This window comes from Sciurus carolinensis, chromosome 6 (genome assembly GCF_902686445.1).
Source record: "Sciurus carolinensis chromosome 6, mSciCar1.2, whole genome shotgun sequence".
NCBI classification, from domain to species: Eukaryota; Metazoa; Chordata; class Mammalia; order Rodentia; family Sciuridae; genus Sciurus; species Sciurus carolinensis.
Window position 1 is genome coordinate 107,378,043 of NC_062218.1, and position 12,073 is coordinate 107,390,115.

General features: G+C 34.4%; 1 protein-coding gene across 4 annotated transcripts in view; it reads right to left on the reverse strand.

Annotated features, from left to right (window-relative positions):
• Positions 1 to 1,101: 1,101 nt before the first annotated feature.
• Csnk1a1 (casein kinase 1 alpha 1) overlaps positions 1,102 to 12,073 on the reverse strand; it is a 41,202-nt gene continuing 30,230 nt past the window's right edge. For 2 of the 4 annotated variants that reach the window (XM_047554693.1, XM_047554696.1), the window contains 5 exons: positions 11,166 to 11,244; positions 10,869 to 10,943; positions 9,966 to 10,072; positions 9,128 to 9,276; positions 1,102 to 1,864 (listed from right to left, as the gene is read on the reverse strand). In XM_047554693.1, the coding sequence (XP_047410649.1) occupies positions 1,857 to 1,864; positions 9,128 to 9,276; positions 9,966 to 10,072; positions 10,869 to 10,943; positions 11,166 to 11,244 (418 nt within the window). In that variant the 3' untranslated portion in view covers positions 1,102 to 1,856. Of the gene's footprint in view, positions 1,865 to 9,122; positions 9,277 to 9,965; positions 10,073 to 10,868; positions 10,944 to 11,165; positions 11,245 to 12,073 lie in introns of those variants that run through there. The other 2 variants (XM_047554695.1, XM_047554694.1) reach the window with 2 other exon arrangements.

Here is a 12,073-nt window from a genome sequence, read left to right on the forward strand (position 1 = left end):
AGTTTTATTTTACACAAACTATACTCAAAAATAGCTTTATGAGACTGATTTCTGGCTAAAAGTATCAAAGGGTTTATTAGTCAAGAAACAAATAACCTTAACTGACAGGGTGCTTAGAAAAGGAACAAAGAAGCTGCCTACCCCAAAACTTCAGACTTACTAAGATTTCTTCAATATTATGGAACTAACATATCCCTTAATGGCAGAATGTGGCAATCATGGAATTAATTATTGCTAAAGTATTTTCAAATAAAAAAAGGAAAAAACCCAAAAACAAACTTGACACAACCTGACCACACACGTGTCGATTTACAATTTCAAGGTTATTTCACAAAACACCTACATGTACACAATAGGCTCCCGGCAGCATTTTTTTTCAGACAAATGTACTTTTAATTTATCCTGACATGCTATAAATGAATAAATTACACTAAAGAATTATCGTCGGTAAGTTTCCTTTCTCTTGGGTCAGAGAAAAACAGCGCGCAAATAAGACTGAAAGCGCACACACACAAGTAACCTATAGAAGCAGGTGGGGGCTAGATAGAGAGGTCAACAAGCACTTGAACTTCACATAGTCTGACTCTGTTCCAAGGTTTAGAGTCAAACACTTATAGTCATTTCACAAGTATTTTAAATAAAAACATTTTGTAGTCAAACCCTTTTACGCTTTCATTCTTACTCAAAATCAGTCTAGCTGTTAGTGGCAGCAAGAGTTACAATGCCAAGTTCTGGCAGCTGCAGTACTAGGTATTGTGCCTGCAAGTCATTAAAAAAACAAAAAGTGAAAGAATGCCTTTCCCTTCAGACCAAAAGGGGGGAAAAAATTAAATTAAAATCAAGAATTTATAACACTAAATCTTAATAGACTTGCAAAGGAGTATCATGTAACAAATGGCTTAAAGTAGTCTATCAAAAAATTGGGGAGATTTTTATTTCATAGTGAGTCAGCAAGGCATTTTGTTGTTAAAAAAAAAAAAACCTCATTTCCTTACAGAAACAATTTTTAGTTTTTAATGAACTTGTAAACAAAAAAGCTCCCATTTCAAAATAAAAACAAAATCCCAGATCGTATAGATGTTTACAGTGATTACATTTATCTAAGCAACATACATACATGTTCAGTTGTAAGATGTTAACTAAATTTCTGTGACAAATATGCTTTTTTTTTTTTTAATACCAAGAACATTATAGTTAATGCAGAGTCCTAAGGATAATCTAGTAGTCACTAAGTTTTTCTTAAGTCTTCACTTTAGATGCTGTTATTTCTAGCACAGTAAGCAGGCAGAGTCTTTCATATGCTCAAACACTGGAATCTTTGGTTGCTACCATATCAGCTGGCTTGCAGACAAGAAGCCAACCATTTAAAGAATGTTTTAAGTGAACAACTTGCAAACCCCAGGGGTGGAAAAACCCTAAGAATGCACAATTGTGAGCATTTACAACCATCACAACTGTGGCTGAAGACTGTTCATGCCGTTCTGAAATGAGATCTCAAAGCAGTATAGTTCAAAATGAAAAGTTTTAACAAAAAATTGGCATATGCACAATTTCTCCACCAATTTGAGTGTCAACCATTTAGTTAACTTTTCCACTTGAAAAAAATGCAATAGAAAACCGGACACCATGTTTCACTATCTCAGTTAATATTCACAATTACAGCGGCTACAACTCATGATACAGCATCAACAATGCTGCCCAGAGCCAGTTTATACTGAAATTAAGTTCTTTACACCAAGTAAATGGTTGTCCACAACCACTGGCTAGTGTACATATGAACTAAAATTTCTAGATTTGGGGAGAAACAAATGCTGCTCCAATCATCTGCTCTGCTTCTTCTGTTCTTCAATTCATGCTTAGAAACCTATTTAAAAAATCAAAACAGAAAAAAAGAACGTTAAAAATTTCAAGTTAAAATAAATTTTATATTACACCCAAAATAGGGAAATTGTATGGAATTGGGACAGTAATCACTTTATAGAGGCTCATGATATTTTTATCTATTTGAAAATCACTAGGCTCAGCTTTTTAAAATAAATTAAAAAAAAAATCTACAATAAATTTTTCTGATTTGGATGACTAGGAAGGTATGGTGTACAATAAATTAAAGTATCAGCATGATTCTCAAACTAGAGAAATACTGTGCAGTTTAAATAAGCATGTTCAGTTCACTTCTTTTAGTACCTATTTTAATGCTTTCAAAAATCTGTTAAATGAAAAACAGGTTCCCTTGCCTCAACAACTAGACAGAATAGTTTAAATCATATTATGAGCATGAATTTTTACATACATTATTTCTGATACTAATTAGGAATGAACCAAGTACAGCTTTTTTTGGTAGTGGTGGAGGGTTCTGGGGATTCAATCCTGAGGTGCTGTGCAACTAAGATACATTCTCAGTCCCTTTCATATATATTTTTTGGAGACAGGGACAGGGTCTTGCTAAGTTATCCAGGCTTGTCTTAAATTTTCTATCTTTCTGCCTCATTCTCCTGAGTTGCTGGGGTTAGACACGGTCTACTGCACCTGACAGGGACTAGGTAAGCTTTAATAATAAATGTATATAAGGTGTAATTATTTGAGTTATTCCACTGCACAGACCTAAGAAGTATTTGACTTCCATACAGAAACCTTACACAGATCTTTAAAACTTTATTTTCACATTTAAAAAAAAATGGTTTAATGACTGGGGGGATGCAGTTCAGTGGTAGAACATTTGCCTAGCATTCTGATGTTCTGGATTGGTCCTCAGGACCCCAAGAAAAACAAAAAAGATGATTTCATCACTGATTTGAAAAAATATAAACAAGTAATTTGGTGGGAGGTGGGAGATGGGAGACGACTTCATTTACTTTTCATTTCCTCTCATTCTGAACACACTTCCATCTTCCCCCCCAAAGCAGATCCTAATCCTAGGGCTTTCTTCGTAATAGCAGGTTTGAATACAAGAAGCCAGCAGGTCATAATAGCTATAGGCATTATCTATGGTTTAAGAAGAGGGTATAAACTTTCTCTTAAACAATATGAAAACCCGACATAAGCACTTTCTCCTCTCACTAACAGCCACCCCTTGAAACATAATGTCCTTTGCCAACCTGCTTCCAAGTCTTTAAGATGGCCATTGACCATCCTCACTTTAGCACAAACTCATTTTCTTTACTTCTCAAACATTTGTTGGACCACGTTACATAAGATAAATAAAATTACTATTATTTACTTTTTATGGCAAGTATGCCTTTGTTTCTTTTTAACTACCATTTAAACATTTATACATTGTTTCTTAGTAGATATAGTAGATATTCTCGTTATCAAGTTTTTTTTTCATCTGAGGGCAGAAACACTCATCTTCACTCATTTGATAATACATCTGGTAATCCAGTAGGAAAAGGGTGCTTTCCTTCTTTGTCTTTCTTTTACTACTACTTTCTCTCCATAGTTTCTACAAAGAGTAGGTACTAATAGTTGTTGTTGCCCAAGTATCAAATGCACAGGAAGCAACTGAAAATGAAGGATGATGAAACTGAGGAATATTATGTTTGATGCATGCTATTAAATAGAATTAGCAAGGTAAGCGTAAAGGCTATGAATCAAACCTTAATTAAATCTAAAAACATCTGAGCATATTCTGTGACAATTTTAATTTTATAAGAAGCTATACAAGAAACTATGGATTAGGTAAGTAGAAATTACCCCTATTCCATCATGATTTGTTTTCAAGTATTGCAATTATTCTTAAATATGATTCAAAAACAATATTTTTACAATTACTAAAACATGTTTTCTTTTTAATTTCATTGTTACACTATTTCCCCAAATGTTTTACAAATGGAAAACCAGTCACTAACACATCTAAAAAGGAAACATAAGTTGCAATGTTAGTCAAAATACAAGAAAACATTTTTGTCTTTAATAAGAGGCAAACTATAGATAAGATTTTCATCTGTTCAGAATTGCTGGGTCACCGAATGACTACAACTGCTTAGGGATTGGTTAAAGGCTGGTGTAATAATCTTCCTGGTAGAATACAGCAGTTTTAACTCTTTAGATGTGTCAATGGCAGGAACTCCAGGCGGGAGTAATGTTTCTCCAGTGAATTGTCCTAAGATGTTACTAAAGTAGGAAAAACCTCAATAGGAACATTCATCAGGTATCCAACATTCAAACTTCATGAACTAATAAACATTCTTTTCTTGCACACTTTAGTTCTTGGTTTTTATCTTGTAGATGGGGTAGCAGCTCTTGGCTTCCAAAAGTTCAAGAACATGTTCACTGTAACATCAGTTAAAATGAGGGATAAACCCCCTTTCCCTTTGTCCTAAAAAAGGGGGGAAAAGTTGACACAGAGTTGGAGGATCAATGTGATTATTCAGGAGTTAAAAAGGTGCATTTAAATCTTCAAATGGAAGGAAGAGTATTGTCCTAAAAAAGGGGGGAAAAGTTGACACAGAGTTGGAGGATCAATGTGATTATTCAGGAGTTAAAAAGGTGCATTTAAATCTTCAAATGGAAGGAAGAGTATTTGTTTATGGATTATAAATTTGTGATGGAGTTTTTGAAATTTAGGATCCTCTCCTAGTACGAAACAAAACTTTTTTCACACTAGGGATTGAACCCAGTGGCACTCTACCACTGAGTTACATCCCTAGCGCTTTTATTTCGAGACAGGGTCTTGCCAAGTTACTGAGACTGGTCTCAAGCTTGGGATCCTCTTTCCTCAACTTCCCAAATAGCTAGGATTACAGGTATAGACTACTACAACCAGCTTGAAAGTTATTTTAAATGTTAATATTCACTATATAGTGCTATTTACAGTAACTAAGTTTTCCTAAAACATATGTGTGTATGCTATTGGGGGGAGAGGCAGTACCAGAGATTGAACTCAAGAGGCACTCTATCACTCAGTTAAATCCCATTTCTTTCTTTTGAGATGGTGTCTTGCCAAGTTTCCCACATTGACTTTGAACTTGAAATACTCATGCCTTAGCTTCATCGTAAATGGGATCATAGTTGTACACTACCATACCAGGCATGTGTGATGTTTTTGGTTGCAAAGAATTAAGCTCGGAGAATTCTGAATCAAGACTGGCAGTATGCTACACCATCCCTAAACTGTATCAACAAATGATCTGAATTCTTTTGTTTTCCCAATTATAGAAAAATTTTTGCAACAGATTTCTGGAGTTGTTAAGCTTTAAAATACCTGTTACAAGTGAATTTTCCCCAACTGGTAGATGGTCTGTCTGCATTACACACTACTGAGTCATACACAACTACTTATGTTCTAGGTCTTCTGACAGTTATGGTATCATACACTCTGACAAAATGAAAAGTCTGAGAGATCCAGCAAGCAAGCCTTAGAGACATGGGTTCCATATCACCACAAATCAGCTCTTGAACTCTCATCTTCATTTCCTACTGGGTTATTCTCTTCTCTCCCGCTTTACTATTCACAATGAAAAAAAGCTGACAAAAATTCAAGAATTCAGTGAGAAGATGCAGTTTCCTGGTACTTCTTTGGATTGAATGTATTCAGAGCAAATCAGTCTCTCCAGATATTTCACAGTCTTCCTCTGTGATTTGGGTTACACTGCTGAATGACCAGCCATGTTCCTGGGCAGCAATTAGTGAAGTCAGAAAAAGTTAAGCTAGATATAAACAGTAGGTAAAGCCCAGTAAACACTGGAAAGTAATTCAAAGAAAAACATGGACGTGGTAGGTTAATATGATGGGAAAATATTTTTAATCTTTGAATGGTAACAATTTTGATATCCATGTGTATTGTGACAATAAAATTGTGCTTGATACCTTTGGTAGGGATAGTGCAGATGAGTTAAGATGATGGGAACAGAGAGTAGAATTATGTGAGGATTCACCTTTGGCTTCTCTACTTCTGAAATTCTCCCCACCAATGACATTAACAGGATTTTCAATGTCCTAACAATATTTCCCTTTCCTTTATTTACTTTTTCAAAGTCTTTAACAGTACTTTTCTGGTAATCACATACAATTGAAGAAAAGAGAATGCAATGGATTTGGAAGTGCGAATCAAATATGAATTTGGATTTTTCTCTTGAACATGAAAAAAATTATAATCCTGTGACATTTTACCATTGAAAAACTAGTATAGATCATAATGGGCATTAGGAGAAAAGCTTTGTTACTTGATCTTTTGCTAGGTTTTAGAATAAAGTATTTGAAAAGGCCTAAATAAGTCCATCTTGGCTATTACAAGTGAATCTTCCCCAATTGTAGATATGCCAGAATTAAAATCTTTAAACATTCTAGTGAACTGCTATAACAACCTATTACAATTTTCCATGGAAGAAACATTAGATAAAGATTCTCCAAAATAACCATATAAAATTTATTACTGCATACTACCATTCCCATAAGTTTTCTAGTAACAGATAATCCTACAGTAGAGATCTATTTGCTGAAGATTCATTTATGAAACCGAACTCACTAAATGAAAATGTAAGAAAGTATAATTCCATAGGGAAATGCTATAAAACTATAGACAATGTGATAGGGAATAGATTAGGGCAATAGAATTCCCATGATTATCTCATGCCACCCTCTGGCCAGCTATATTTTCATGGGAGGGAGGTGTGTAAGATTTGCTTTGGGAACCAAGTTTTACACACAAACAATACAGATGTTTCCAAGTCAAAAGTGTAGAAAAAAATTGTTTGTAATCTGTAGAATGGCATCTTTTAACAGCAATCTTTGATGTCAAAATATATTACCTAGTAATCCAACTTTATTTTTTGCAATGGCAGTCTTTCTTTATTCATAGTCCAGCCCTGAACCCTGGGTTCAAGTGATCTTCCTGCCTCATCCTCAGTAGTAGCTGGGTCTATAAGTATCTGTGCCATTGTACCTGGCCTTAGAAACATCTTTGAAAGTAATCAATGATATGTGATTATATATTGAAAAATTTGACTTTCCAGAATTTGTTAAGTCAATGTTTATGTACTGATTTGCATTACCACTACACTTAATGATGCTGTTAATATTTCTAAGATTTTAAGTTACTTTTATGAAAAATAGCTACAATACAAAATAAGGATTAAACTTAAGTTTAATTACAATTTTTCTTTTTCAAGGAAACATACTCAGTTGATCCAACTTCTCGTCTTTAAGATCTGGATAAGGCAGGACAAAAATTCTGCTTATTTACTGAGTAAAAAACACACAATAAACTAACAATGAAACTAGCTCAAATAAGGCAATTCTTTCTGAAGTCTGCTGAATTCCTAAAGTAACATTGTTCTAGGTCAGATGAGAATTCAACTCATTTTAGTTCTAGAAACTGTAGCTCATGATGATCCTATTACCCCAACTAGTTTTTGGCAAAAAATGGCTTCATTTTGTGAGAAAAAGCAAATACACTATTGGTGTCACATAACAAGTTCTTGGTTGAGACACTCTATTTGGCCTTACCTAAAGAGAAGAACCATTTGTGATGCTAGCTACCTACTTCATTATGAACCTCATGGCCCTATAATTACTGTACGATGATTAAGACACTCAAAAGAGGCTAAAGTCCCAACTGAGATGCAAAGGCAGAGAGCACTGGGAAAGCATTAGCACTTGCAACCCTGACCTTAAATTTAATCACCTAAGAAACCCTGGTAAATTCAATCTTTAACTTTGAATCTTTCTCAAATATAGAACATGGAAGGAAAACACCTTAACTTCATTTTTTTTGGGGGGGAAGGGTTGGTACTGGGGATGGAACCCAGGATCTCACATATGCTAGGCGAATGCTCTAACATTGAGCTACCTTCCCAGCCACTTTCAAAAAATTTTATTTTGAGAGAACAATCATGCTAAATTGCCCAGGTTGGCCTTGAACTTGTGATCCTCCTGTCTCAGCCACCTGAGAAGCTGGGATTACAGGTGTGTACCACCATGCCCGGCTTCGACTTCACTTCTAATAGATGAGCCGCTGGGATGAGGATGACATCAGTTAATTAGAGTTCTTGAAAAGTATCCTCAGATTAGAATCTATTTTCAAATCACAACATTGTTTAAATACAACACTGAAAATACGGATCAAAGATTAACCGATGAAGACTAATAAGTTCAGACTAGAGCAGTCATTCAGAAATTTAATAATTAGAAATGAAAAAAACAAAAAAACAAACCTTACCTGCCCACCACTTGCAGAAAATAGGCAGGTATCAGGAGGTAAGTCCCCAAAAGGGGAAAAAAAACATGAAAGTGGGAGTTGAACTGTGTGGCAACAGTGATAAGGAATAGAGCTGTGCCCTAACAGTTCTACTCCTTAGAAGCACTAAGATTAAGAAAGTAACTTGATGGAGCAGTTCAATGGCATTTGCCCCAGTTATCTTCAATTTGCAAGGCCTAACTGTAGGCTTCAAATCCATAGTAAACTGCTGATGTTTGCAACATTTAAAAAACTGAAGCCAAAACCAAAGGAATCATTTTGAAATTAAGAACTTCTGTAGTTAAACAGCAACCAAGAGATTTATTTTTGTGATTAGGAGAGATATGTTGAGCTTTGCAGTTACTTGAGCATTTAGGAGTAAAGGGGATGCTCTGTATCTGAGAAGATAGACACTTTGGGAGCAATGCCAGACTCACCTTTTGAAATTAAGATCATGTTCATAATTTTCCATTTTAAAGCATTAACATGCAAAAAAAATAAAAATAAAAATCTTAACACTGTTAGTCTCAAAGAAAGCAAAATATCATGGCTAACCAGATTCATTATTAAAAATCAACAAGTGTTAGGTCTAGGATTTTGGATTGATTGATAATACCATATTCCCAACACCAAATGTTTATTTTGGAAAAGAGTTAATGAATGAGTAAAAAAGATGCAGTTGTTAAAAATGACCCAAAATCCCAAGAGAAATGATATAATAATATACACACATATATGTATATACAAATACATATACATATATATGAACAAGGACATTTGGGTTTAAAGTTAGTAGTCAAATTTTCCAAGGACGTCTTTTTTTAAAAAACATACAGCCAAATTTTATGTATTTTAAAACCACCTCCTTGATCTAACACTGTTAAAAATGAATGAATTACCCAATTTTGTATTCAATTTTTTCCCTGTAACGTCACTTGGTTCTTGGCTACTAACCTTTCATGTTACTCTTGGTTTTGTCAGTTTGCTTGCCTGTGGGGGTTTGGGCCTGCTGACCCTGCCCACTGGAAGAGGCTGCCTGCTGTGCTGCTTTTTGCTTTAACATTGTCCAATCAAATGTGTAGTCATATTGATGGTTCAGGGTCCTGGAAAATATAAAACCACATGTTAACCTATAAGAGCGTCCAGTTAAATATCACTTTTCAAGAAAGTGAGGCATTTCTTTTGAACAATCTTTATTTTGTCTTAAATGTGGTGGTTTCTACAACATTTCTCTTTCTGTAGACAAACATTTGTAAAAGAAGGTACTTTCTAGAAGCAAGAGTAGGTATAGAACTGAAGTCTGTGAGGGAGATGTCTGGGAAGCCTTGGGAAGACTTTTGGGATTAAAGATCACCTCAATTCTTATTCTCTTCCAACTAAGAATTTGAGTTATAGGTACTCTAAAGGAACCTTAGAGTTTGGTACTGCTGTCACACCATCAGTCCATGGCTATGCAATATTTTAATTGCTTTTTAGTTTGGTACTAATTAGGGTTCTATACCAAAGAGAGTTCTAGGGGGCACTGACAGTCACATATCTAATGTGAACTGCAATGAATTTAGAAAAATTAGATTCTACTTTGATTCAACTGTATCTCAAACTAAAACCATCTCAAATATATTTGTACTACAGATGGACAAATGCCAGCTTAATTCCCATAGAACTCAGTTTAAAACTATTATTTATATTGATTAGGCCTCCCTAACTTTAGCTAATTATCAGAACAGATAAAAAGATTTAACTCATTTCCCTCACTGGAATTCATAGACCTAAAAATACCATAAAAACTGACCTGAAAAGGATGCGGAATAGCTGCCTCAGATACATGTAATCCGGGGCTTCCTCAAAGCGCAGCCCACGACAATAGTTTAAGTACATAGCAAATTCTGCAGGAAACCCCTATAGGTTCAAGAGTTAAGACAAAAATCTTATTTTTTTGAAGATATGACAAAGTAATTATGGCTTGGTCACCCCATAAATTTAAACAAAATTCCATCATCCTACCCACTTCATTATATTTTTTTTATACTAGTAGATGGAATAGACTGACAGCTTTCTTTCCTTTTTTTTTTTTTAAATAAAAGTTAGTGTATACCTATTTATACAGAAAAGGAGAATCACCAAGAGTGCAATCTATAAAGTAACCACTGTGAATATCTGTGACATGTATCTAATACTTCCTAGGAATATATTGATTTTTTTTTAAGAAGCCATTATCATATTGCATACATGATATATTCTATATGAAGTTTGCGATTTCTGAGAAATAGGCCTGATTCAAACTGTCTTTTATATTTCTGTTGGAAAATTGCTATTTTGTATTGCTATGATCTGTCTGCCCATTTCTCCATTCTATGATGTGCCAACTACTGATATTTTTTCCTTTCTGACATCAATTTATGATAAGAATATTTCTTAATTTCTCTCACAGATCAATGAAACTACCTGCCCCATTTAATTTCCTCCATTTTAAAATACAGATCAGAAAGTTCTATCAAACCAGAGACATAAAACACTTACTTAAAATGATTAATGTTTAAGTCATTGCTAAAAGTAAGTTGTTGAGAATCCAAATAAAAACTTAAAAAGGACTAATAGCTACCTAATAGGATGCTTAGGTCCTAGGACTGTCAAGTAAAATGTTTGTGTTCCTGAATCATTTATTTTTAAAATAATTCTAATAATACATATTTACCTTACATAAAACTTCAACTGGAGTAGACATCTTCTTTTCACTAATCTTTTCATATTTTTGTTTCTTTGTTGCAGCCTATGGAAGATAAGAATCAAGCATAAAGATCTGATATTCTCAGCAACATGGAGAAGAACCTGAACAATTTAGCTTGCTAGGCAAACAAATACAAACTAGAATTCCAAATGTGAGATTTAAGTAAAAATGGGTGGGGTTAAATTCACTTTAGATACCTCCTCACCCACTTTTATTTTCATTCTTAAAATAAAACAAAACTCCAATAATTTGAGTCTGATTTACCTTCAGTCCTTGCCACGGCAGGCTGGTTCTATTAAAATACATCAAAACATATCCTAATGATTCCATGTCATCTCGGCGACTGCAAAAAAAGAAATGTAATTTTATGAACAGGATTACAGAAAATATGAAAGAAAAAACAAGTGGAATACAAAGAAACATTTTCCCAAATGAAGACAGAGAACCATTTGGTATCTTATGCAAGAAGGTAATTTGTGACCAGACATGGTGGTGCACACCTGTAATCACTGTCTTGGGAGGCTGGGGCAGGAGGATCGCAAATTCAAAGCCAGCCTCAGCAATTTAGCAAGACCCTGTCTCAAAATAAAAATATAAAAAGAGCTGGGGATGTGGTTAATGGTTAAGTCCCCTAGGGTTCAATCCCCAGCACCAAAAGAGGAAAAATAAAACAGTCAATGAAGGTAATAAAAAGTTTATAATGGATTACCTCCTAACCATTTTTTTTCTCATGGAATCCAAAATTATAATACTGAAAATCTTAAAATATAATTTTCTAAAGAACAAAAAAAAGGATTTAGCTAAACAATGCTCTAAAACAGGTTAATAAAACTGCAAACAAAGTCACAAGACACTTTTAAACTTTGCAGGAGCTTATAAACTTTAGGGATGCCAAGGCAGGAGAATTCCAAGGTCAATGCCACTCTCTGCAACCTAGGAAGATCCTGACTCAAAATAAAAAGGGTTGGCAATGTAGTTCAGTGGTTAAGCGGTCCTGAGTTTAAGCCCCAGGACTGAAACACAAAACACAAAAAATACAACCAACAATTAAAAAAAGTTTTTAGGGATGCTGAAATTAATTAGTATTTTAAAGTCAATTAAAAATCTACATGAATGCATATATACCTTATCTGTATATACACACAAACATATTCAGACACATACATTCTTTT